Raw genomic sequence first — 27587 nt, forward strand, 5'->3', positions numbered from 1 at the left:
TATTACTACTACTACCATTATTGCTGTTGTTACTTGCAGGAAACTTTACTGCCCATAGTCAAATACCCTTTGTCAGAGATAATGGTTTTTGGAGACTATAGAATTACCATTTTCATTAAATCTAAAGAGGGCTGCACAGTGGCGCAGTTGGTAGAGCTGTTGCCTTGCAGCAAAAAGGTCCTGGGTCCGATTCCCGGCCTGGGGTCTTTCTGCATGGAGTTTGCATGTTCTCTAAACTCCCTAGGTGTGAGTGTGTGTGTGCATGGTTGTTTGTCTTGTATGTCTTTGTGTTGCCCTGTGACAGACTGGCGACCTGTCCAGGGTGTACCCCGCCTCTCGCCCAGAACGCACCAGCAACCCTTGATAAAGCACTTTTCGACCCCATTAGGGAAGAAGGGTGTACAGACAATGGATGGATTAAATCTAAAGAGCACAGTACATAAATAAATGCAAATATGCAATACTCCCATATTTAAAGACCTTAGTTTTAATTATTAAAAATATTATTCAATAGGTCCCTTCATATTTTACTTAAGCATGGCAGAAATAAAGCAGCTGACAAATTACCGTAGTTGATAACTCAATCACTGTAAAACCAAAGGTTTCCCAAGGAACATTCAGGTATCTGCATAACAGAGCACCCTGGTGGTACAAACCTGTCACTGGAGTACCCAGCAAACCTGATTGACTCCTTTGGTCCCGAAACCTTTAAACTCACAGTTTATATAATTACGACAGAAAGAAACACCAGCTAATACAAGAATATCTACAGAACAGATTAAGCAAAGAAATTGTCGCAATCGATTTTAGTCAAATACATCCTAACATTGGTGGCACAACTATTCCATACTTTTTTCTTTTTTTTTTTTTACTTTTGGATGGAGTGTTTCTGGAAATTATACCTGGTGATGTTTAAGACCAGCACCCGATCTTATGTTTATAAGATTCCTGTTGATAAAACCATGGTGTGTAGATATTAGAATATTTAAATCAGGCAAAACGACGGCCACCCTTTCTTAGGGTCCTTAGCATACGAGTTTGTTTACATCCACGTCATCAGGAAACTCATTCTGTGTCTGAGATGCATCGACAGGTGATTTATTTAATAATTTTTTTTGGTCACATTTATGAGGTTATTACTTGATTGAGCATTATGCGTCATATCTGTGTTAAGACTTAAAATAGACAAAAATACGTGTCGGGAGCTAGGAACAAGATTCTTGCTAATTTCATGTGGGTGTCTTCATGTTTTTAACGTTTAAAGGACTCTATAGAATCACCTCTTTTTGGTGAGGAGGACAACTTCAGGCTAAAACAGTCTAACATTAAGTAAGATGGGTTTTTTTATCTCTTTTGTCCACTCACAGCTTATAATGGAGAAGTAAGCTGGTGTTTAAATAAAATTCAAATGTGTTTTTCAGACATCCTTTGGCATCGTTCTTCCACCTTTTCTTCCGCACAAGTGCCATCTTGGTTTATTTACTGTGTGACCTTATCAGTAGTCGTTTTATTGTCTGCATGGTCACCATCATCCTCCTGCTTTCATGCGACTTCTGGACTGTAAAGGTGAGCGTGTCTGATTATTAAATAAACAAACAACAACAACAAAAGATCTACATGTAGTAATTCTGCCTGAAACACTTGTTTGTTACTATCTGAATGGTTTATTGTTCATTTAAATTTCATAATTTTGAATCAAATGTGTTTAGAATGTATCGGGCAGATTACTGGTTGGCCTTCGATGGTGGAATCAAGTGGATGAAAACGGGAAAAGCCACTGGATGTTTGAATCAAGGAAGGTAAGAACTTGTGAAAAAAAAGAGTTAATTTCTATTAGAAGTTTAAAAACACTATTCATCATTGGCATGAATGTCATATTAATGTTTTTAGCGGCTTATGTAACTTCTCTTTTATTTCAGAGTGGAAATATTAGACAACCAGACTTATATATGCTGCATATATTCATTGGTGTTTGAATTTAGGGGATATTTGGTAATTCACATGTGAGTTGAACTTTACATACAAATGAAATATGTTGACATCATAGCACAACCTAGTTTTACTGAAAAGACAAGTTCAACTCATTTAAAAACAGCTATTATTAGACAGACCTTAAGTTATATCTTTAAGTGTTAGTAAATATTTGTTTTTTCCTTTTTGCCTGTCTCTTTCAAGTAATTTATATCACATTCTGTTTTTCTTAATTTTGTTTTGTTTTTTTATTAGTTTTTCCTGTAAAGCTCCACATGATTTTTTTTTCCTAATTTCCAAACATACAATTTAAATAAATGTTCTTTCTTATCTTTGAACATCCATAAATGTCAGTGCAATCCCAGAAGATTAGCATGCTTTATCCTATTTCAAAAATTCATTTTGGTCTGTTTGGGACTGCTGTCCTGTTGAGACCCATAATGGTGTGCAGGTTTCAAGTGTCCAATTTCTCATTTAAGGGGCAGTTGAGGAATTGAGAGGTAGTCCCCTTTGCTCAAGGCACTGGTACCATTACGGCTGCGCCTACTGTGCTTGAGAGTTGTTGCAGTTGATTTTGGAATGAACTAAAGGACACTTAACCAAATATTATAGGGAGTGTATGTAGTTATGAACCATGACTCTTATTATAGAATAAAATGCAAGTGACTCTTAGATTATTGTGTTTATTAGGATTAAATAAAGTGTCACCATCCTCTCTAAACAGTCTACTGGTGTCAGCAAAATATCCGCTGCAGAGTCGCGGGTCTTCTGGCTTGGCCTTATTGTGTGCCCCATTTTCTGGGTCATCTTTGTCTTCAGCACCATCGTCTCGTTTAACATCAAATGGCTGGTGAGTTCAGTGCCTTGTTTATGTCTCAGATTCCTACCTGTATAAATTTCTGCCACATATCTGATGATTGTCTTTGTGACTTTGCACCTCAGGTTGTGGTGTTAATGGGGCTGGTTTTGCAATGGGCTAACTTGTACGGTTATGTCAGATGCAAAGTGGGTGGAAAGTCCAGCCTGAGAAACATGGCAAAGTCCTACCTCAGTGGACGGGTTTTTAAACAGGTTTGTGAAGTGTCACGCTTACCTTTACTTTTAATATATTGTCAGAACACATTGTGACACTCATCTCTTTGTTTTTCTTCAAAAAGGCCATGAAAGAAACAATGAAAAGTTGAAACTGAATTGGAGGCATTCAGTTGCAAAGAGGTGGTGGGGCTCAGAACTCAATGGAGTTATTATATTTATACTTGAGAAGGTAGATGGTTATTTTCCTGTTTCTTGGTGATTCTAAGAAATTCAGTGTCAAAAGGTGAGTTAAAAAAAAAAAAAAAAAACTTTTGTAAGCTTGTGGGTGTATAAAATGTTGGGGAACATTCACACATTTAAAAAAAACCTGATATTTTTGTTACTTTGACTAACCTGTATTTTTGTGTCAGAAAGTTTGTTATTGTTTGTTATAAATTACACTATGGTATGTTTATGTGTAAAATGAAATAGCAATTTACTAGCATCTTTGGGAAGGCATTTTGTGCATTAAAAATAGATAATAAAATTTCTATTGCCTCCTCTGGTCTGAAATATTGTCCAAATATGTATCGATATCCTTGTGATGTAGAATATTTCAACTAAGTACTGTTAATATAATTGGAAAAACCTAATGTAGGACAAGAGTAACGAGAACACTACTTTGTCTCCAGGTAAATGTTTGGCCACAAGGTGGCAACAAACATTATGATTTTATTGTTGGTCCTTTAGGCTTAATATGTCTGAATACAACTTTTAATGTTTGTGCAAAAAGTCCAATTTATGTTTAAGACATCCATTTAATGACTTTTGTTATAAAATGCCACATTAGTTCGCTGTGAATTATAAAAAGTCTATCTCATAGATCAAAAAATAGGGTATATATTTGTTTTATTTAAGTGATAAAATAAAGAATAACACAAGAAATATATAGTTACATCTCAGATGTGGCTACACAATTATTAATGCATCTACTCCTCCATCTATTATCTATACACACATATTCTAGTAAGATTATATGGGCTTTTGTGCCTATCTGCAGCGATTGTCAGTGAAAGATGCGGTACATCCTTCACAAGTTCACCGGTTTTGTGTGAGCATCATATAATAAACAACTTGCATAAAAACATTCACACCTAGAGTAACATTTATGTACATGATGAGGCCATTCAAACTTTATGCAGACATAGTGCAAGTCAGGATTGCTTCCCAGGTCCATCTTCCTGCAAGACAACAGCACTAACAACTGCACCACTATACACAAAACACCTGTTAATTACCATGTATCCACAAAGCCTTTACATTAATACAAGAAGTTTTTAGCTGGGTTGCATCAAAAATATGCGAGATAGTAAATTAACTATTTCAGTCTTTATTTTGTACAAGTCATGAATTTGTTTGAACTTGTATTTTAGCATTTCTTTTGATGTGAAGCGTGCTTTCTGTTATTATTCTGTTACTGTATTTCTTGTTTGTAGTGAAGAATTGAGCTACACAAATAAACCTCCCTTGAACTGATTAGTTACATGATTTAAGAGTATATAGGTTTTTAGCTAAGAATTCTATCACAAGGTTCTAATGCTATATCATAATAAATACGAGGTCAAAACAATTAGTGATTATCTTCTATGTTGCATTAGTTCCAAAAACTAAAATGATCAATGTCACATCTGTACTGTACCATAACATAAGTCATGGCAATAACATATCCAGAGGTACAGATCAAATACAACCAGAAAAAGATTCTGTCCAGTTTATCTGCAAGTTTATGATGACGTTCCATTTCTGTCTGGTTGGTGTTAACAGCCTCCATGATTCTGACAATCTTCTGGAGCATTTTAGAGTCCTCAGAAAGACCTTGCTGAACGACACTGATGACAGCTTTGTTCTCTGCAGTGATCAAAATTACACACAGTCGGTCACACCGTAAAAAAACAAAACAAAAAACCGCTTCTCTATCACTATGTTTCCTTGACAACAAAGCCTCACTAACCTGCATCCTCATTTTCTTTGTTGTCTTCTTCATATTGAGGAGCAGGACTTTTACAGAAGCAGGTGAAAAAAGCCAGCCCATCTTGAGACACCCTTGTCAAGACCATGGATACCAACATGCTTATCACCATCAGGACTTGGCAAACACAGAAATGGATTCCTGCGCAACAAAAAGATGGTTGTAGTCATTTGTGCTGCTGATTTATATTTTACTTTTTTGGTCTCATCGGTTTGCACAGAACAAGTTGGTTTGTTTTTGTGTGCTCCATGACTCACGGATCACTGGGCTGCACTTGCTGTCTCCAGGAAGCATGGTGGTGAGAATGTTCAGAAACATGGTGAAGCTGAGCACCAAGGTAACCTTGAACGAGTTGCGCTCACCACCTTGCAGTGGCAGAGCACCACTGACTATATCAGCCACCATGATCAAGATAGTGGGCAGAAGTAATGTGATGAATGGGTTGGTTTGTCTGATCCGTAGAGACACCTGAGGTGAGCACAAAAGACACAGTAACACAGGAACAAAGGGAAGAAACTACAGTTTGCATTGCTTTGCTTTGATTAGGATGTGATTTGTTTTATTGTAGCGCTGTATGGTTTCTTTGAAAACTGCTTTTGTTCCCTTTTCGTAACTTTCAGTAAGAGAACACTACTTAAACTCATCAGACAAAATTTCTACTACAGCAAGGGAGCTAAATTCAAGTCAGCTAGGTAGCTTGTTTTTACTTAAATTGCTGTCAGCTACTTCTTGGTGACTTATTAAACCTACTGTTTAGAAAAAAACTAAAGGCTGCTTTCCATTATATGAGTTTGCCAAACTCCACTAAGCTGTTTCTTATTCCTTTAAAACATATTTTTTACTAAAAGGTTTCAGGTTATGTTAACCACCTAAGTGATCTAGCAGCTCTTCACTTAGATAAATGTATTTAGGTTCATGTTCCAGTTCACATGTGGATATCAAATATATGTCAGATAAATCAATTTTATATCAATTTGATCATACAGTTAATTGGTTTTATTTCTATTTATGAACTTACATCAATAAAATTGCGATCCTCTCGCTTCTTTCCCAGCTTCACGTCTTCCGTTTTCCAGTCTCCATGAGAATTCTCTGACAACTTCACTTGATCAACTTTTATGCTTATCCCACATTCTGCATTAGAGAAACTAGTATATTAACAATTTCTTAATTTGTTGTAAGAAAGAAATCTGCAATATTGCCTTTTTAAAGAGGTGTAGAGACAAAGGCCTTGTTCCTTGCTTGGAATGAACCAATATCAATGTGTGGACATCATCATCAAACATCAGTACACAGGTTGTAGTCTGGAGTAGAAACTCAACACTGTTGCAGCAGTTGCATTTTAAGTAATATCCATGATTTCAAAAAAATTATTTTACTGCCCTATTGGGCAAAGAAATAAGTCAGGAAATTTTCAAACACTTTTTTGCTGTTTCCTTTTTTTTTTAAAGAAAAAGTATGCATAAATGTGCTTTAAATATGATTTCCAATACCAACAATTAAAGTCACTGTAGAAATGTCGCTGGCTAAAATGGGGTTTGGGCAACATGGTACCACAGAGCTTCTTTTGGTTTATGATATGCAAAAAGTTCAGCTAACTATGCATAAACAGATCAATATTATTGCTGCAATTGTTTATAATGTACTGTAAATTGATAGGTACAATCCAGAGCAGTCTAGTGCATGCATTAGCCCATGTCCTTCTGTGAAAATTTAAGGATATGTAGTTAAAATAAAATGGTAAGAATGTGGTATCATGGCATCAGTGAATTTCTTACCATCTGGTGGTGTGGATTTAAGTCCAATGGGGCACACATCAAAAGCAAAAGGATAGTTGAACAGATTGATTCCACAATTCACTTCTGCAAGTATGACCACCTTGTGCCACACTGTACCATTACTGTACACCACGAGATCAGGCGAATCATGCTCCATGGAGCTTTCTCTGCATATATTCCCAACAGAGACAGCAAGGGTTTCAGGTAAGATTGAACAGATCAATGGATTGAGTTTCTTTTAAAAAAAGGGTGTTGTGCCACTCACCCATTTTCTATAGAGATATATGGGGTCCACACTTTGTCTACTGGCAAAATGAGTTTGTCAAATGGATATACTGATGTGTTCCACGCCAGCTCTGGATCCACCCATGCCTGTACGTTAAAATAAAATACAGTCACTAAAATAAGATTTTGTTATATCTTTAATGTTTAATTTTTAACACATACAATTGTAACCTGCAGACGACTCTCTAGATGTAGTTCCTTCATGTCCTGTTAAAATAAGAAAAAGTTATGATCCATTTTTACCTTACATGAGCTTTGGAAGAATCTTTAAACAAAGTAAAGAATAGTTTGGTCTTGCCTGTATGAAGTGTGTGCAAAAAAATAAATAAAAATACTTACGACTGACAGCGTTTCATACTCAATTAATGGAACGTCAACACGTAAGGTGCAGTTCTTAGACTGAGGTGGAGATAAATATTCTTCACTAATTAGACTTTGAGCCAGACATCTGCGAGTTGAGCACGTGATTTCAGCTTGGGAACATCCTAAAATAAGACACATATTTTAGGAAGACTTTCTTTAATCTTTGAATCTGAACTTTAAATTTCCAAAATTTACTTACCAAAAATCAGCAAACTCAGCAGAAAGATTGCACTCTCCATCGTTTTAGTTTTTAGTCAAAATTCTTGTTTATCTGAATAGAGCAACGACTGCACCTTTCATCCTTTCAATTTTCAGCTTGATGTGAGTCTTTAAGTAGATTTCTAAACAGTGGGCAGAACACTCCTAGTGCAGACATAACTGACCCACAAAAGCTTTTCATTAAGTCATTATAAGCTCATCTCTGTCGTGTTATTCAGTAAGACTGTGCAAACAGTAAAAACGCAGGTGTGGTATTGCCCATTGTTCGTAGCTTCGGGAGAGCACATACATCTCGTGTTTGACATTATCATAGGCTGTGCCTCTTACTTATTACAACAAGAATGTGTGTGCAAAAGACGGGAACAAGCTGAACGAGTGTAATTGAGAGGCAAGTTTACACAAAAAAAATAATTATAAAAAACAGAACAAATATTTAAGACTGCAGTGATGAAGCTAAGGAGTGTCTTTTAAATACACTGCTTTGACAACTAGGTGATGAACTGTAGTTTTACCATGAACTGTCTAAGCTATTTGAATTAATTAACTTTAACAATATGCAATTTTTGTTGCGTAATGTTGATTTTAAATTAAGCTGCCTAACATTTATTCTACTGATATGAAAAGATGTGGTTTGTGGCGACCATATGTGATGCACATATGACAAAAAAAAAGGGGGGGAGAATAAAATCCCAGGAAGGGAATTGTTTGGTGTTGTTAACAGGCATTTGGGTTCTCTTGGGCCTCTGTCGGCCAACATTTTCACCTGAACTGTCTTTTTCATCGCTGCACAGTTGGTGAATGGTTATTGCAGTTTACTGGTTGGCCAAGAACCAGTTCCCACTGGTCTGTAGTCTGTTGAGTTTTTTGGCCTGTGTACATCCTGCATTGCTAGGGTCTGCTCTTAGACTTGGTGTTCCCCCCAATGATACTATCATCACACGTTAATTTCAGATAGCCTGCATACACACAAAAACACATACACACGCACACACACATATGCTCAACATATAAATAGAGCCCCATAACTGCATGCACACACAAAAAGCATGCAGAAGCCAATTATTTCTGAATGGTAATAATGGAAACAGCAGCCTGGCCATTGCCTTCCTGTGCAATTCAGCTTGAAAAATTTTTATTTCTTCTAGTGTAGTCTCGGCTTTCTCCCCTTGACTCGGATTGTCTCCCTTTTCGGTTTTTGACTGGGCCAATCAGCAAACAGAATGAGAAGTTATGAACGATGACGTAAATTTTCTGGGTGATTTTAGAATTGTAGTCTGCCTGTTGCAATGGAGGAATTTCAATCCGTGTTGCTTTCAGATACTGACTATATATTAACAACCGACTCGTTTGGATTGGCACTTTGCAGTGCAAGACGGTTTCTGGTAAGCTTCTTAGCGTTGATCTGGAGCATTACATATGTCAATTTTGAAAACATTTGAAAACTCAACAGCCTCCAGGAAGCATTTATTTCTCAGCAGCCAAGAGCCCTGACCCTCTGTACAAAGCAAAGTGTAGTACAAAAGGGCTGTTTTTTTTACCAGGTTATGGGAACAGTAGACAGCCATAGTTTTAATATCATTTTTGTAAGTATTTTCATCTCTATGCTTTTGCCTTCCTCATTGCTTCTTTGTATAATGACTTAATATGCATAGTGATTTTCTAGTGCCTTGCCCTGGGGGGCACATCAACATGTGTAAAGGGGAAGTTAGAATCAAATCCACAATTTTAGATTGCAAAACAACCACTTTCCCCATTGAGCCACAGTTGTCTCTGTATATTTGCCAAATACTGTCCATTTTGTTGTTTGAATGCATGCAGTTTATTGTCTGTTCAGTCCAATAAAGTTAATTAGGAAACAGGGACTAATATTTCATTCTCTCTATCTTGCAAAGCCAAGCTGCTCTGAGATTGCAAACACACCGTACAATAATCTGAAATCAGTTTGATTAGTAAAAGTGGAAAGCCTTTGAAGTTCCTTTCAAATTTGATACATGCTCTGATAGCATGGCTTATACAAGATAATTGATTATTTTGGTAAATGTTTAATGGTTGATTTCTTAATGTCAAAGTTCTTCACTCTACACAAGACTCCTGCCTGACTGGGTTTGACATGGCACACACAGAAACCAAATGCAATATTTACATCTTATTCCAATGAAGTAACTTCAGACACTGTTTTGGCTTATATTTTTAAAAGATTATCTCAGAAATGCAGTACTGTGTCAATGCTCTGTTTGATTGTGATTCTCTCAAATGCCTTAAAAATTCACACATTTTTTCCATGAACAATGTTATGTTATTTCATGGGAAATATTTTGACTACTCTGAGATCAGATTGGACATAGATTTTTAAATTTTTTTGTGTATTTTTTTTCCATTTAGTCTTCTCTGTAAAGATTTGGCAAATCCAATGAAGTAGCAACACATTTTTTTTGGCCAATCCCAAAGTTGTACAACTATCCACATACACAAAATATTTCTTCATTTTTAGTGTTCTTTATTGTTTTCTTCCGAAATAAAACCATATTTTATTTTTTTCTGCGTGTCTATTTTTATCCATTTATTATAAAACTATTGTCTCTAAATGACTGGTATCCCAGAATAGAGAAGGTGTTCCTCTCAGTTATCTCTGAATGGATTGTCTCTTATCTGTTTTCACTCATCATCTTACAAAACTAGTAGTTAATCAGATACCTTAATTTCCAAATATGGATAACTGTGTCATACTCTATTCTGAAGCACACAACAAGGTTGTTTTGGAGTCATTGACCAATTTTTACAGCAACCTTAGATACACTCTATAACTGCTCTAAAGAGGAGTTCAAAGTTGACTCCCTTCACATTGGATTTGATGTGATCTTGTCTTATCGGAACTGCATTGTAGACCATTGGGACAAAGAAAATCCTTGTTCCCATGAAGGTATTTATACCAGATTGAAGAAAGATTAACTTCCTGAGTAATGAATTGTGGAAGTTTTCATGAAACTGCTTAAATATTATGCTGAAAATATCAATACAATTGCTTGTTTTTGTTATCTTTTGGGAAACTAGATGGATTGTAAAACGTTCTACTTCACCATCTCGGGACAAAGACATTTGTATTTTTTTATTTAATTAAATTTTTATTTATCTTGAGGAACCTCTAAAATATTCCATAGGTCATAAATCCTCAGAGTTTCCAATGAGCTTTGAGGCGGAAATGATTGCAGTAATATCAGAAAAAAAATGAGACTTTGCCTCAGGACTAAGTCAGTCAAGCTGTACTACCATTTGAAGGTTATGTCCGCATGAAGCAGACATTCTTTAACGCTCTGAGGAGCTTATGGCCTTCGTGACACCAGATCCAGTCTGATTTCTACAAGGCAGGTAAGATTATTATTCTTCTTTGTCTGATCAGACCAATTTATTGAAAAATAACTACTTAAAAAAGTACGGTAATATGTAATCCAATACCTTTTACAACTTAAGTCAACAATTATAACAAATATGTATTATCCAGCTTTGGTGAGATATGTTTTAGATATTAAAGCAGGAAACAGAATTGAAGTCATTACAGAAATGATCTTTTGGCTATATTAAATGCATTATTTAGAATTAAAGTGTTTTTTGTGGGGTCATGACTGAAACCTAAGCTTACTCTATTTCAGTGTCACTTGGTGTTGTGATCTTACTCTCAACCCCTGCCAAAAAATGGTAACTTAGACAATACACAATAAGTGTTAAATAATATAAATTAAATCTGTATTTGAAAATAATCACAAGCTTAAGCAGAAACTTAGAAGAATTAATTCCTCCATGGTCAATATGTCCCTGCTTACTTTTTTTTTGATCTGAATATCTTTATCCACCCACGAAGGAAAAAAAAAATCTATTGACTGCATATTTTATATCTGTAATTGCAGCAGGAATTTCTATATTTTTCATAGACAGTCTTGTGTTGTTTTTTTTGTTGTTGTTGTTTTTACCTTAAGTACATACTTTGGCTACTCACCAACAGTGGTGTTTTGTTTACAACACATAGCACTACTGTACACAAAATAAGAGACAAAATCTGCAATCCTTATTTCTTTGTTGGGACAATTAAACCATATAAAGTGTTAAAATTAGAATGCATGACAGAGCAATCATAAACCATGATAACCATTAGCCAGATGTTCTCATCAGATTGTGCAAGGCAATAAACTCTCAGGTTGACTGACAGGAAGAACATTGTTTATTTTTGATCAGTGAGAAGCTTTGAGATAAACCAGATAGCGAACATGTTATCAGTGAGCTGTCAGTAAAATAAAATGATAGAAATGTGCCAGCTTTTGTTCTGTGTGTTTCTGGAAAGGGGGGCATGCAGTTAACGTTTGACATTTCAGATAACATTCGGAGGTGAAAGCTATTAGAAGTGGTGACTGATCAATAATTTACCTTTAAAGGAACACAAACTGATTAATAAATATACAAAACTGAGGTCAAATCTGTGTAATTGCTTAGGCTTGTAGTAAAAAAACCAAAAACAAATAAATACTTTCTTTGAGCTTTTTCTTACATTTTTAAGGAAAATGCTTTTTGCTCTTGGTTACATTTGGAAAACTACAGACTGAAATAAAATATAAAAGAGGTAAGCTCAACAGATTAAAAAATAAGGTTTATTTAAATTCAAAACTGTTTGTAGGCCTTTGAGTTTTGTCCAAGTAAAGCTTTTTAGCAGATTGAGTGACTATTGAAAGCTTTGATGTTGAGATTAGTTTAGAGCCAACTCATTTTTTGCAAGATGCCCGAAAACCTAAATTACTAAACCTCCACCACAATGCTTGACAGCTGTTATTATCATTCAGGATTGTTGTGTCTGTCTTTAGCACTGTGTTGTTTTATCACTTTTAGAAGTGTTCACACTTGATAATGGTCACTAAATTGTGGCCTAGTGTGCTTAATGATTTGTTTTTTGTCATCAAGGTGCATTCAATTGTCTTCACGGAAATCCACAATCAGAAACTGTCAGAGGAAAGGTTATGGAATAAAACATGTTTCTATGTGGAACACAGTGAAAAGAAAGGGAAATTTTTTCGAGATCTTATCAAGGACAAAACAAAGGGAAGAAACTAATGGCTGACATGGAAAACTACCCATAAAATACCTCTGGAAATAGCAGCATAAAGTTATCATTGTTCTGTTCAGTTTAAAGGGCATAAAGATAACACCCTGCGGCTCTAATTTAGTAGTAGATCAGTGTATAATGACATTTTTTATGTAAAACTGCAAATGAAACAAATCTTTTTAGAGTGTAGGATGTTTTAAATACATTTTATTTGATTATATAAACTATAGTAGAAAAAACAGTCATGCTTTACAGAGGGAAATTATATGAGGACATTGTAATAACGCCACAATCTAAAATAATACAATCCTAATATTTACTTCCATCTTATCTTTTTATTTCCATAGGAGACTGAAAGGCACTCACCATCAACATGAGCACTGAAGGCGAAGAGCATATAATTGACACCAATCACACCTCAGTTCATACACTGAGCAAGAAAAATGGAAAGGAAAGTAGGCGACTCCGCTACATGCAGAAAGATGGCCGGTTCCTGGTGGCATTCCAGAAGCTCCCTGGAGACTGGAGCCCATATTTACTGGACATTTTCACCACCCTCATAGAGATTCGCTGGAGGATGATGTTAATTCTCTTTTCCCTTTCTTATATTCTTTCCTGGATCTTCTTTGGTCTCTGCTATTGGCTCATTGCCTATATACATGGCGACACTCAGAGTTCAGATAACAATCCTTGCATGGACAACGTGCGTGGCTTTACTGGAGCATTCCTGTTCTCAATGGAGACCCAGGCGACTATTGGTTTTGGCAACAGGGGAATGACTGAGAATTGCATTGGAGCTATTATTGTGGTTACCATCCATAATCTATTTAGCTGTTTTCTCGATACCATTATCATTGGCATCATTGTGGCTAAAATGGCATCTGCCCGAAGGAGGTCTCATGCAGTGCGTTTTAGCAGCTCTGCAGTGGTCAACCTGCAGAATAGGGTGCTGTGTCTGTCATGGCGTCTCGGAGACTTCAGGGGTAACCACATTCTGGAAGGAGTCGTCAAGGCCCATCTTGTCCGGCATGTGAAGAAGCGAGGTTCTGTTGTGATGCTGTACCAGGATTTGGCCCTCGAGAACCCACATGTTGTTCTCGTTACCCCCACAACAATTGTTCACAAACTAAAACCAGGAAGTCCCTTTTACAGAATAGGTCCAGATGACTTGAAGAGGAAGAAATTTGAACTGCTCGTCTCCTTCACCTACACTGGGGACTCCACAGGGCTGCTCCATCAGACACGCACGTCCTACACTTCTGCAGACATCCGCTGGGGTCAGCGTTTCCACGATATACTGAAAGTGGGGAAGAGACACTACAAGGTGGACTATTCTATGTTCAATGAAACCACTTGGGTGCCAGTGCCCATGCTCTGTGCAGAGGCTTATGAAAGAGGGAGTGGACACCCTAATGAGCGCAATTCACTCTTACCATCAGTCACAGGAAACGGCCACATCTACTGGGCCACCACTAACAGCTCCGAAGAGGTAGTGGTGCAAACATCTTTGTAATCACACAAATGCATGTGCATATGACAAACTATTTTGCTGTGTGTACTAAATATGAAATGTGAAACCATTTAAATGTGTATGTATATACATTTATGTCCAAAGCTTATAATATATTGATTTATGGCTTGTAGGCAATAAGTTGTGTGTTTGGCTAACAAATGGAAATTTAATAAAGCTCCTATTTGTCACTTAAAATTGCATGTATTTACATTACACAACATAATTGGTATCATATTCACACAGTACAGAAATATATCATTTTAATCTGTGATAATTTTCAGTGACTTCTATCACATGCATATATTCTGGTATAAACCAATCCACTGTAAGTGGTTGTTTTTGTAAACTTCAAAGAAACACTGAAATCAACAGGATCATAAGATATTAGTGAATGTAAATCTCGAGACATTTCCACTTAATTTGTTTCTATGATTTCATTAGAAAAATCAATAAATAAAATAAAAATTTTGACACAACAAAATTAAACTGTATTTTAACATATTCTTATTTTAGGATACAGTAGTTAAGTATGTGGTATATTTAAATACCCCCAACCAACTAACATAACCACCCTAAATTGGTAATAATACTAATAAGAATGAAATAAAAAAAAATATTATGTAAATCTTTATACACAGTACGAAACCTGCTCTTGCCCAGGGACCATGTAATGAAGAAATTAAAAGCACAGAGGCTCAGTTTTCATGTGTATTCGTATTAGATTTCTTATTTGTCTGCCCTCCCATTCAGGGTAAATTGCTGACAGGCGGTTCTTTATAAGGCACTTGACAGGGCAACTTTTTTTACGGCTGAACAGCGCCTCCACGTGTTCATATATTGTATATGATTACTTTGGCTAGTTAATTACTTTTTTTTTTTTTACTCTGTTTATATTGGTGTGTTTCAGAGGACAGATGTAAAATGCTGATTTAGAACTTCTTTCTTGGCATATCTGAATTAACCACTTTTCCCTAAGTATCAAACAAAACTAAATGAAACTGCTAACCCCTCGAAAAGGCGCTCCTGGTTCCCATTGGCTTTGTCAGTTCAGGGGGCGGGGTTTTTGGGGACACGTGTTTGACAAAGTCTTGTCTTCGGAACCACAACTATCTGCTTCAGTGTCGTTGGAGAGGGTTATGGCTGGGTTCAAAGCTGCTCACGGGAAATCAGGAGACGATAACAAACCGGACAAAATATTAAGAAGGCGGAGGAGAGCAAATCTGTCGCAGCTCGGAGTTATAACAGCAAGAGAAGACCCAGTTTGCGCTCCAAGATCCAACAGGTAGGTGATGTGTCTGATTTTAGAAATCTTCTATTTCATTTATTAATTGCTCATATTAATCGGATTTGGTGACTTATTTCACCTATAGAAAAGTTCCGTTTGAATGACAACAATGACTGAAAACATACATAATTTTATGATTGTGCAAATAATTTATTTCTACACTTTTCAAAGCTCAATGGCATGAGTGCACTGTGAAATCTCTTGAAATTGCTTGTAGCTACTTTTATGACCATGTTTATTAAAAATGGCAAACTATCAAACAGTAAGAGGTCATATATATATTAAGATCGGAAATTGCACGCATCATTTCATATAGGAAAGAAAGGCTGAAAATCTTTAATTTAACGATATCTTTAGCTAAATAATTGACATAGTTATTGATCTACGAAACAAAACAGAGCAGCTTTATATAACCACTTTCCATCTGCCTCAGTAGTTGGCTCCATCCGATAGCAAATGCAAAACAAACAATCACAGACTGTGATGACTCCACGGGTCTTCATTTGTCACCATGTAACAAATGACAGCATAAAGTGACATGATGTAGAGCGAACAAAAAGCAAACAGTTCTTCTGGCAAACAGCTGATGGCTGAGGGGACTCACTTTTTCAAGTCGGAGCAAATGTTATGCTTGTAAACATTAATAGACTATGTTGGGCATTCCCGTATCAAATAGTTACTGTATGTAGGTTGACACAATAATGACTTTTGCGTTTTACTTTCATTCAATGTTTATAGGAAACATAGCCCTTAAAAAAAAAATATATATATATATTTCCAGTTAATCCTGATATGAAATCATTAACTGAAAAAAATAATAGGTTAGTAATAGGAAAACTGATTCTTCGTAATGTATACACAGAACACTGGATAAAAAGAGACATATATCTGCCTATTTTTGAGTTTAAAAAATAGCTAAAAAAACACCCACAAGTAAAAAGTGGAGCTGGGGTAGCTTTGGAACTAGCAGAGCAGGCTGCATGTCCATTGCAATTTGTAGCCTGTGGTGTTGTATTTTAATGGGTCTCTCATCCACTGTGTCAATACCTTTTCTGTTTTTGCTGTCCTTGATGCTCTGGTTCACAAAGTGAAGGTTACTGGTTAAGAAATAATGCTTTTTTTAAATGTGCAATTAAAATAGCTAATACAATAAAATAGATATTTTAGCATTTAATTTCACTGTGGTATATACTGCAGTGTATAATCTGTAACTTCTTTATAGCATTTAAGTACACTGAACAAACGTTTTTGCAAAAAGCTACACGATAAGGATACATTTACATCCATGTGCATTGTTTGCACTTTTTAACTTCTTTGCATCTACTGTAACAATACTATTAACTTGAAGCATGCAATCCAGTTTTCAGACAGCATGTTATAATATAATTTTGTGTTTGTTTTTATATTTCATAGCCCCTGTCACTGATGAGACTCAAAGCAAGTGTCAGAGGAGAGTGAACTACACTCACCGACGGTGCATAGCTCTTCCAGAGAAGAACATCCTCTCCACAGGCCCAAGTCCTGTTGGCCACATTTCCTGCCCTAGATTGACCCCCAGAGAACTCAAAACTGTTTCTCCAACGCTTTTACCAAAAACTGAGACTGTTTTCCAAAGCAGAACCGGCCCAGCCCCCACAGTTGGAAGTGATGGGGAGCCTGCGTAGCCACCGTTACAGCATCGTGTCCTCAGAGGAAGATGGCATGAAGTTAGCATCCATCGCCGTTCCAAATGGCTACGGGAATGGAATCGTAAACAAAGGACACATGGAGCAGCAGCGTCAGAGCCGCTTTGTAAGCAAGGATGGCCACTGCAATGTGCAGTTTATCAATATGAGCGAAAAAGGCCAGCGCTATCTGGCAGATATCTTCACCACCTGCGTGGACATCCGCTGGCGCTGGATGTTTATCATATTCTGTCTGTCTTTCCTCTTGTCATGGTTGTTCTTTGGACTTGTCTTCTGGGTTGTGGCACTGGTTTATGGGGACTTGGAGAATGAGACTCAATTATGTGTTTCCAACGTGGACAGCTTCACTGCTGCCTTTTTGTTTTCAGTCGAGACCCAAACCACAATTGGGTACGGTTACCGCTATGTGACAGAGGAATGTCCCATTGCTGTTTTCACGGTGGTGTTTCAAAGCATTGTGGGCTGCATTATTGATGCTTTTATCATTGGTGCCATCATGGCCAAGATGGCAAAGCCCAAGAAGAGGAATGAGACTCTTGTGTTCAGCCACTATGCTGCGGTAGCAATGAGGGACGGTAAGCTATGCCTGATGTGGAGGGTCGGAAACCTGAGGAAGAGTCACTTAGTAGAGGCTCACGTCAGGGCGCAGCTCCTCAAGTCCCGCACCACAGCGGAGGGAGAGTTCATTCCTCTGGATCAGGTAGACATTGATGTCGGCTTTGACAGTGGGATCGACAGAATCTTCCTTGTATCTCCAATCACCATCGTGCATGAGATTGATGAAGACAGCCCATTCTATGAGATGAACAAGCAGGAGCTGGAGACCTCAGAGTTTGAGATTGTTGTGATTCTTGAGGGTATGGTAGAGGCCACTGCCATGACAACTCAGTGTCGGAGCTCCTACGTGGCCAGCGAGATCCTCTGGGGCCAACGCTTTGAGCCAGTGCTCTTTGAAGAAAAGAACTACTACAAAGTAGACTACTCAAGATTTGACAACACCTACGAGGTGCCCAGCACTCCCACTTGTAGTGCTAGGGAGCTGGCTGAGAAGAAATCAAATTCTTCCAGCCTGAGGAACTCGTTTTGCTACGAGAACGAAGTGGCTCTGGAGAAAGTTGAGATGGAGGAAGAGTTTGAGGAGGACAACAGCAGGTTGATGAGGGACGCTGAGGTTAGTGGTCTTGAGGATACAAGCACAGATTTGGTTTCAAACTCAGAATGCAACTTGGACTCTTTGCCTTTAGAAGCAAGACCTTTCACAGCAGAATCAGAGATATAACTGCATGGTGTTTTAAATGGGCTTGAACTTTATCCTGGTTGGTGTTTTTAATAATTGCATGGCAGTTTGTTAGAAACCAGGGTTTAAAAATCTCTGTGCAGAAGCAGAGTGTGCACTTAAAACCAAATATAAACTTCTTATATAATTTATGGAGTCACTGTTTGCATGGGTTGTGTTATAAAATAGGTTACATGTATCACACACAGTGCAGTATGTTCTCTTAACAGGATATAAATTAGAATATTTTATTAAAAAGCTATTTTCCATTTCATTAATTACATATTCCTTGTTTGCACATGTGCAAAGAAACATTCTGAACTTAATTTTTTTTTGTTTTGTTTTCTAAGTGTCACACAGGATTAAAATAAAAGTTTTGAAAATAATACTCAAACTTGTTTCAAAAGTTAAAATTACCAACACAGAAAATGGGTCTATGATTGTTAATGAGCTGGTCTCTTAGTCAAAAGTCTTAGTCTTCTTAAATGTGCTGGTTTAATGGTCAAATAAAAAAAAGTATGATTTGCACAAATTCTGAGTACACTACTCTCCTCAGCCTATCATCTTGTCCATGTGGAGAATCTTTTGCAACGTGTGCCTTAACAAAAGTTCTGGTCTACAGGAACTCAGCTGGATTCACTCTGATTGAGCACACACTGCATTAGATCTCACAGAGCACAGACACATGAAGATGTGATTTATTTTTTTTTTATTTGTTTTATTTTTATTTTTTTGCAGATTGCTGCCAGTTCTTGCAGGTTTTTGTGTTTTAATGTGCAATACTGTCAGGTGTCAGGAAGAGACATGGGGCCCGATCACGAGCCAAGGCGATGAATGTTAAAGCTAAGTGCTGCTAAGTTACATATTGTATAGACAGAAATCTCAGAGCCAAACTGTATTAGTGTTATTGTTTTCAAATTGCAGATTGCACATTAGTGTTTTATCTAGCTGTAGACAAGCATGATTATGTGGAGTGTGTTCTCTAAAGCTTCAATGCACTTCTTTTTCCGCAACATAAATTTCTTCCTCCAAAGAAAAGCAGAAATGGCTTTACTACTCAAATTTAGTACGTACATGCTATGCGTTAAATATAAAACCTAATGTCTTTCCTCAACTAGCAATGGTTGATTGATGAAGGATTGGTTGAGCAGATTATTACCACAGTTTACTCTATATAAACATAATTTTTGACGTGAGATATGCAGAATCCAGATACATTCTAGTTACACTGCTTTCCAAATGTATTCATACCTAATGAATACCTTTTTCATATTTTGTCCTGTTACTGTTTTGTCCCAGAATTCAAAGGATTAACTGAATTTGTAATTTAAAGACCAACACAAGTGGGGCATTAATGTGAATTAAAATTAAAGTTTTGTTTCAGCAGATGAATATGCTTTGATTCAAAAGACAAAAATGTAACCAAAAGCTACATTTTAGTGTTGTCTGACTAGAGCACCTTCATCCATATGTGACGCTTAGATGAAGACTCAGCAAACCACCAAAAAAGTGCTTCAGATACTCATTTGAGCTGTGAAAGCTGATTTCCTCCTATTTCACAGTTATTAACTTCTTTGTGTTGGTTTGCAATATAAAGTCCAGATGAAACACACTCAATTCTGTGGTTTCAAGCTGATAAAATGTGAAAACGTTTAAGCGGTATTAATGCTTTTGCAATGCAGTGTAAGTCGTCTCAGTCCTGGTGAAGTCATGACTGAAAAGATGCTTGCTTTGGGTGGTTAACAGTCATCAATGTTAACTGATTTTGCAGTCACAGTTTTTTTTAAAAAAAGAACATCCTGCAGGGATCAAATTTACTCATTTTAGTCTTACAGAAGGTTTAGTTTTAGTCATCATTGTAAGAATTAATCTTGTGGATGCCAGACTACTGCAGTGTTTCTGTTTTAGGTTTTTATTTTTCTACTGTCTTCCCACTTTCCTGCAGAACCCAGACTGTACAACTTTTTTTTTTTTTTTTTAAATAAAAAAGTCTTTTGTAAATTATATTGCACTGTATAGTGATGATGCAGATAAAACTATTTATGTCCTTGTTTTTTTCAATAAAACACTAAAACAAATTCATTATGACGTTGATGCATTCATAAAACTTGGCTGAATGGTGGTACTGCGTGTGAAGCTTTGATTAATAACTGTTTCTCCAGGTTTTCTGTTTTGTTTTCCAGATTTTTTTTTTTGCTCTTTGACTGAAACTGTTGACGGCTGTTTTTCGAATTTGGAGCTGAGGTCCAAATTCCAGTCTGTCTGTCAGGGTTCAAAACCATCATTTTCTATAACTCAGCAAAACTGACTCGGTCCTGTTCTGCGATGGCCTGCTGTGCTACATCAGCTTACTCTACTGGAAGTCATTTTCAGTGACAGCAATGGAAAGAACTCCTCATTCACTCCTCTTAGCCTCTTTCAATAAACTGTGGAAAATCTATGTATTCTGCAAGTGTCCTGAAGAAAGGTGTGTAGGGTCAGTTGTTCAAATTCAACCTAATTTATTTGGTGCCAAATTTCAAATATTTCCAGAGATTATCAGAAATTATAGATTTTAGATAGTGATGTGTCTGCAGTAGAAGGGTATCATGTTGCATAACAAGCCAACGTTCCAGTGGGGAGACACAGTCAACCTCCAGCTCTCCTAAATAAGCTTTACTACGCATAAAAATGTGTTAATCCATGCATTCGGTCAATACTGTTGTATTAGAGATGAAGCCATGTTTGAAAAATGACACAACTGTCTGAGAATTTACTCACTTTCCATTCAGTGCTGCGTTCTGCCTTCACAGACTGACACAATGCAGCAACTGATTGATCAGACATATCCGCAGTGAGGCAGCATGCCTATTGGATTTGTTTCAACACAGGAAGTGCTCGACGCCTGTGGGTTTTTTCCACATTAGCCAATGAAAACGCCACAAAGCAGGAGGTTGGTTTTAAACAAAAAAAAAAAAAAAAAAAGAGTTTTCTGTTACTCTTCCTCCATTTGAGATTTTTTAGAGTGAGAAGGGAAAGAAAAATATAACAAAAAGCAAAATATAAAGAAAACTTGTATATTTTTTAATTCTCTGGCAATGGAGGTATTAATGTAAAATTTTCTCCAGAAATTTTCTTTTTTTTTTTTTTTTTTAGCAATACCTCCTTGAAATGTGATGTGGAGCATTTAAATGAATGACGCTGTGGCTTGCCAGTCTGTTCAGGATGCTCTGAAAGAATCGACTGCCATGTGTTGGCCGGCGCGCTCATGTCGATGAGGCTGATGACGTCTTACCCTGAACTGGCTCATTAACCACAGACTGATCCGCTTGACCTTCAGATTAATGAGGCAAACATAAACACGAACAAGTCACAGACTCTGAAAAGTGACACAAGGCATAGCTGAATGTTAACATGAATGACGAAGACAAAGAAAAAAAAAAGTCATACTTTGTATTACCAGCCACAGCAAAGATTTGTAGGACAAAAATTAAAACCTGTGGAAGTGTATGCTTTCTGCTCCTGGGTGCACTGGTTTGTCTCAACAAATGTCATTCAGAAATTGTTTTATGCTCATAATTTTAAAATTGTTGGCATATTTATTTCACAGGAGGAAGCATTTCTGCTCTAGATATGTAAAAAAATATATCACAATTGTTATCCCAACCCCACATGCAGAGCATCTGCAGCTTGTCACCCTATAAATAGCTATTCTGTGTGTGCCAGAATTTAGGCTCTTCAATGAACTGGTGAGATCACCACACCGCATCGTTCACATGAATGCTGTCCTTCACATTTTTATAGACTGATTAAAAATAATCTGTTTTTGTGTTACTGTAGGGGCAAAGGAAAATGTACAGCTGTGAAAAAATGGCATACAGAGATTTGTCTCCTCTTGTTCAGGTGACCAGCAGGTGAGTTGTCAGGATGCAGTTTTATTCCAATGTTTTTAACATGTTTAGCTCTGTTCTCCAGCAGGTGCTTGGTGCGAAAGATTTTGACATTCCACAACTACAGTATAATTGGAATCAACATTGAATGGCTGCAGTAGGCATTACTATTGTCTTGCTGCAGGAAAGGTCATACAGAGTCAAATACCCCTGCTGACGTCTTTCTGCATGGAGTTTGCATGTTCTCTGTGTGTATGCATGGGTGCACTTCAGTACACCAAATAGGGGTTCTTTAAAATATAGTATAAGTATTAAGAAGCATATCCACATTATATAGATTTCGTTCAACAGTTGCTTTCTTCTTGCCACAGAAAATTATATTATGATGAAATGACTATTGCATAAGTTCATTTGTGATACTTGGCAAATAAGTTCATTATCACCCCACAAATGAATCAAATGTATGCTGAATTCAGAGTTTCTTGTTATCTTACATCCTAGAATACTTCAAACCACAACTTGAGCTTTGTGGATAGAGCTGCTTGATTCATAGCCTGGGATGTCTTCAAATATTCCTATGATTTAGGTCAAGCACACATCCATGCATAGCTTTAAAACAGATTCAAACTGCTGGCAAACATTTTCCCTCAAGAGCAAATGGCTGCGTCATAAGAGGGGATATTTTGTTGACGGATGTGCGAAGGGATTTCCTTACTGTTAACAGAGAACACCCATGCCCCTCCCATCATGTTATTTTTATTAGATTAAAAATTTAAATCATGATAACCTTGTACGTTCACAAGCGCAAACAAGCGCCCCAGCTGCCACTCTTTTTTAGCCACGTTACTGACAGCTGGGTGTCTCATGACCCTCAGCGGAGATGGAGAACAGTCCAACAGGTACAATATGTTGGATGGGAATTAGAGTTTTTCCATTCGGCTGTCCTGCTGAAAGACAATATGTGTATTTATTCGCTCCGTGTGTGTGCGTGGGTGTGTGTGTGTGAGGTGCCGCAGCGGCAGCATCACAAACGGCCCTCAGCGTATCAGCTGACTCGCAGCCCTATGTGTTTGCTTGCTGTTAGAGTATTGATTTACTTTACTGTTCACAGTTTGCTCTCTCTCATATATACAAATAAATCTCCATTAACCCGAGACTGTTTGCACACGTTACCATTTGGGCATGGTACTCTTACAAACCCGTAATCACACTGCTATTTCTATGCTAGTAACTGCAAGTCTATTCATGCCGCTGACCTTTATGCTTTTGGCTCCAGCTCCTGCATATGGACAAACACAGCCAGAGCCAGGAAGTGATTCCTAGGCTACTTGGTGATCACTGTAGAGCCTTGGCCTCCTTGCACTAACAGAACTTATCTTTGTGTGGTGCCATCCTTTGTCGCCTATCTGCAAATTAGCCACAATAGATCGGGAAGAGCTTTCAAAGGCAGCATGCTGTGCAGCCTGCATCCACATAGGTTCACTCTCAGTGCAGATATAAGTATTTATACTTGGTGAGGTGAAAGGGCCATGCCTCTAATCTCTCTGTAATTGTCTGGGTGCGTCTGTATCAAGTCTCTGTCATAATGTTAGCACTGAGTTAAACAACATATAGTGTTTGCACTGTAGAACAAATGTATACATAATTGAGAATTTATAGAACACAGGATACTTGAGCAGCACCCATGAAGATAGCTCAGGAGAGATGGATACCTCTGAACTCAGTCCAGACCTTCAGTGATAAAGGTTACTAAAATCCAGCCAGCTACTATGTTGAAACACTTTGCAACAGCTGCTGCAATGCCAGACATTACTCACTGTATTTATGTGTGCTGATGTCACCCAACATGCCAACCTGTGTTCTCTGAATCAGAAAGCTGATGATCACCACCCATAGATTAGATTTTTTTTCACATTGAACGCACATTTGTTTTCACACGCGCTTCGCTTTTCAGCTTTGAAGGGGTTCAGTCTGTTTTTCTAACTCATCGTGCATCTCTTTCACGAGACAAGCCTCAAACTGGATGCAGCAAATCTGTATTTGTGAATGGCGCTCATGTTTTGCGTATGGATTGGACACAACTTTCCACTGAACACACCGCTCTCCACCACCCTCAGGGCAAAGTGGTTTCCAGAGCCGAAAAGAGCCCATAGCCATGGTTACTGTTACCATACAGAAGCAATCAGCAACAAGAGCTTTGATAGGAAACACTCAATTGAAAAATGCATAGCTTTTATAATAAACCTCTGCTCCACAATGTTTTCTGATGTAATTCTTACTTATTTCTGGATTTCATACCCCTGTGCAAGATTATTATAGATACGTTTTTTTTATTTTGTTGTTTTTGTTGAAGGTTTAACTCATTCCTATTCCACCGGATGAGGTTGGGTGTCCACATAAATGAATTAAACAAAACACCTTTAAATTATTACCATTAAAGCACACTTTCAGATGAATATAAGACTCAAAATATCCCTTTACAACCAAGCGGATGGATTTTGTATGCTTTCTTTTGTGTATGTTTGATAATTTGTGGAGATAAAACATCACACAGGTACTCAAGTTGTTATTTGATTACATACTCTCAAAATAAGTTCTATTTAACATTCTCTATTGGTTATGGTTTTGATGCATGTTTGGGTCAGTCAAGTGACATATGAGACATTATGACCCCTGAACAAACTGTGAGTGACCTGCTGTTGGTTGAAATTATTTATTTACTCAAATAAACACCTGTAGCAGACTATAAGTAGATTATGAAAAAAACATTTCATGGATTCTCAAAGTGTGGCACAGTGTCGCTGAGGTCAGTACTAATTAATAGTTGGTACAAAAGTATGAAATGAAGAAGAAGCCAATCAGAATCTATGAGATAGAAAAATTGTATCAAAGCTCTCACTCAACCATCTAAGGTAAAAGAACACATATCATTAAATAACATCAAAATTCAAACATTTTATATTAACAATTTACAAGAACTCTCCAGAAATATACATATAAAAATTTTAAAACAGGGGCTTGTCTAAAAAATGAAAGAGTGAGAAAAATAATAATCACTTGCTAATCTTACTAAATTCAAAAGTTGTTTCAAGAGTTTTATTATACTGTTACTTAATATATGGTTAAATATTAAATGATAGTGTAGAATAAAATCAGAGAAGAGTTTAGTTTTTTTTTATAGAACATGAATGAATCAGTGACTGACTACTAAACTAGCAAGCATCAGAATAAGCTGATCTAGTTAGTTTTTTCATGCTGTCAAAAAATAAAACCCATTCTTAATTTAATGCTAATTATTTGCGCGTATTCGCAGTGTACAGTTTGTTACAAGACTATGTTAATCACTTTCTTTTCAGCTCGCCTTTTAGCAAACTTTAGTCGCATCAAAATAAAGGTCAGTGAAATGTCAGGTAGGAATTGTGCCAAAGATGATCGTACAGTAACCGCTAACCCTCAGAAACAAGCAATTCAATACATATGCACACATACGCAACTGCGGACAGAAGCAGGGCAGGGGGCAAAGTGAATGCAATCATTCCCTCCTTACTTTAGCTTTAATTCACGCAGAACAAGATTAAAAGATCCAATCAGCAGTGACATTGAGCCAGGCACCCCATGGAACGGGACACCGGAAAGGCCTAATCATTCTGCGCCGCCACAGTGAGTCTCCCAAATCCCCTCTAGACGAAGCAGATGGTTGATATCATCTTCTTTCTTTTCCAGGTGAGATTATCTGCCAGGCTTCAAAGCGCACAAGTGAATATTTACATTCGGATGGCCCTCCTCCCCACAGGCAGATGTGGGTCACTGATGTTAAGACTCTTCAGAGACCTGACAGGAACAGAACTGGTCTGTGTTAACTGACATCAAGTAAATATCACATCCTCCAGCAAAGGGTCAAACCTCATGGGAAGGTAAAAGAAAGAATGCCACTCTACTAGTCTATTAATTAAAAAATACATCTAATTCTATGTTCTAATTTTATTAATGTGATAATTATTATTTTATTATAATTTTTATTGCTAATAAGAAAAAAAAGAGTTTCTATTAGTCTTTATTCTCCTCAGAATGTAATTTCTCCCCACAGGGAGATTATTCTTTGCTTCACAACACAATTTTCTCCCCTGTCCCGCTTGTCCTGAGATTACAGAGGTGGCTTATGCTTGGTTTAAGCATGTCTTGTTTTAAGCAGGTCTGCCATAAGGAAACAACAAAGCCACAGAAGTTTTAACATGTGACTTATGATTAGAAATTTAGCTGGGAAAAAGAGCTAAAAAAAATTAATAAATAAGGAAAATATTTCCCTTGTTCTATTATTTTGTCCATTAGGGTGTTATTGGGTCACAATCATTCAGTTACAACCAGAAGTAAAATGTGTTAAAAAAAAAACAGTTATTACATATATGTGCAACTGGGGAATTGGAAATTTGCCACAAATGTATGTTTCCAAATTAGAAAAGAAAGAAAATAAGATCCGGAGAGGTCTCACTTTCTTATGGGCACAATATTTAGCAACCGTTTGTGTAATAGAAGCCGTTTCTGCTCTAGTGGAGCGTTGAAAATAGGGCATCTTTTCAATCTTTGTCAGGAGTAAAGGGGTAACAGGAGAATGGCATTGTGCTTCTTAAGGACACCCTTAAAGTAAAAAGAGGGTTTGGTGTTACGCCTGAAGGTTCAGGTAGTCACTATTGTATTCTTCTCTGGTGACTTGCCTTGTCACTTACATCACCTTGGAAGGAAGCAAAGTAACCTGGTCAGCAAAAACCAACCTGGTCATATATAGATAAAGATAATTAAACAAGGAACAAGTATACACAGAAAATAGATCTCTAGACTTGCCGTGAATAAATTGAAAAACTATTAAAAGCCTTTGAACTATTTATATTCTGTTATCTTACCCCTAGGGGTGATTTATTGGGATATCAGGTGATAGAACAACACAAAGTAATATAGAACTGTGAAGTGGATGGAAACGATATACTCTGTAAAGTGTTGACTTTGTCGGTTTGATTGCAAATTCATAACACACTTTTCATATTTTTATTTGTACAAAAATATGTCAAAACATGCATACTTTTTGACACAATCATGCACTCCGATGTGATGTGTTTTCACTCCAAATTCCAACAGAATGCATAGAAGTTTGTAGTTGTAATACAACAACAACTCAAGAGGTATAACCACTTTTGGAAGGCTTTCGGTATTCAAGTGGAG

The 27587-nt window shown here is 37.1% G+C and overlaps 4 protein-coding genes across 4 annotated transcripts; 3 read left to right on the forward strand and 1 right to left on the reverse strand.

Annotated features, from left to right (window-relative positions):
* Nucleotides 1–1001: 1001 nt before the first annotated feature.
* Nucleotides 1002–3536, forward strand: zgc:112148 (uncharacterized protein LOC550424 homolog). Its single transcript, XM_044099770.1, has 7 exons — nucleotides 1002–1093; nucleotides 1265–1329; nucleotides 1422–1566; nucleotides 1710–1799; nucleotides 2696–2821; nucleotides 2914–3042; nucleotides 3129–3536. The coding sequence occupies exons 1-7, from the start codon at nucleotides 1082–1084 to the stop codon at nucleotides 3153–3155; spliced, it is 594 nt and encodes a 197-aa protein (XP_043955705.1). The 5' UTR covers nucleotides 1002–1081; the 3' UTR covers nucleotides 3156–3536.
* Nucleotides 3537–3876: 340 nt separating this feature from the next.
* LOC122821659 (zinc-activated ligand-gated ion channel-like) lies at nucleotides 3877–10056 on the reverse strand. The gene is made up of 9 exons (XM_044099769.1): nucleotides 7640–10056; nucleotides 7417–7562; nucleotides 7240–7284; nucleotides 7058–7164; nucleotides 6793–6959; nucleotides 6033–6148; nucleotides 5272–5482; nucleotides 4997–5155; nucleotides 3877–4893 (listed from the first exon to the last, which is right to left on the reverse strand). The coding sequence occupies exons 1-9, from the start codon at nucleotides 7677–7679 to the stop codon at nucleotides 4640–4642; spliced, it is 1245 nt and encodes a 414-aa protein (XP_043955704.1). The 5' UTR covers nucleotides 7680–10056; the 3' UTR covers nucleotides 3877–4639.
* An 804-nt stretch (nucleotides 10057–10860) lies between these two features.
* Nucleotides 10861–14265, forward strand: LOC122821661 (inward rectifier potassium channel 16-like). The gene is made up of 2 exons (XM_044099772.1): nucleotides 10861–11025; nucleotides 13093–14265. Exon 2 carries the CDS (start codon nucleotides 13119–13121, stop codon nucleotides 14256–14258), a length of 1140 nt encoding a protein of 379 aa, XP_043955707.1. The 5' UTR covers nucleotides 10861–11025; nucleotides 13093–13118; the 3' UTR covers nucleotides 14259–14265.
* A 1110-nt stretch (nucleotides 14266–15375) lies between these two features.
* Nucleotides 15376–20582, forward strand: LOC122821662 (inward rectifier potassium channel 2-like). Its single transcript, XM_044099773.1, has 2 exons — nucleotides 15376–15540; nucleotides 16957–20582. Exon 2 carries the CDS (start codon nucleotides 17191–17193, stop codon nucleotides 18505–18507), a length of 1317 nt encoding a protein of 438 aa, XP_043955708.1. The 5' UTR covers nucleotides 15376–15540; nucleotides 16957–17190; the 3' UTR covers nucleotides 18508–20582.
* The last annotated feature ends 7005 nt before the right edge of the window (nucleotides 20583–27587 follow it).

Source organism: Gambusia affinis, linkage group LG19 (genome assembly GCF_019740435.1).
Source record: "Gambusia affinis linkage group LG19, SWU_Gaff_1.0, whole genome shotgun sequence".
Classification (NCBI taxonomy): domain Eukaryota; kingdom Metazoa; phylum Chordata; class Actinopteri; order Cyprinodontiformes; family Poeciliidae; genus Gambusia; species Gambusia affinis.

Coding starts and splice junctions, on each gene's coding strand:
- zgc:112148 (XM_044099770.1), top strand. Junction 1,567..1,709: donor GCGACTTCTGGACTGTAAAG/GTGAGCGTGTCT, acceptor AAATGTGTTTAG/AATGTATCGGGCAGATTACT. Junction 3,043..3,128: donor GTGGACGGGTTTTTAAACAG/GTTTGTGAAGTG, acceptor TTCTTCAAAAAG/GCCATGAAAGAAACAATGAA.
- LOC122821659 (XM_044099769.1), bottom strand. CDS start 7,679: ATGGAGAGTGCAATCTTTCTGCTGAGTTTGCTGATTTTTG. Junction 5,483..6,032: donor AGGATCGCAATTTTATTGAT/GTAAGTTCATAA, acceptor TGCTCACCTCAG/GTGTCTCTACGGATCAGACA. Junction 4,894..4,996: donor CAAAGAAAATGAGGATGCAG/GTTAGTGAGGCT, acceptor TGATCACTGCAG/AGAACAAAGCTGTCATCAGT.
- LOC122821661 (XM_044099772.1), top strand. CDS start 13,119: ATGAGCACTGAAGGCGAAGAGCATATAATTGACACCAATCACACCTCA.
- LOC122821662 (XM_044099773.1), top strand. CDS start 17,191: ATGGGGAGCCTGCGTAGCCACCGTTACAGCATCGTGTCCTCAGAGGAA.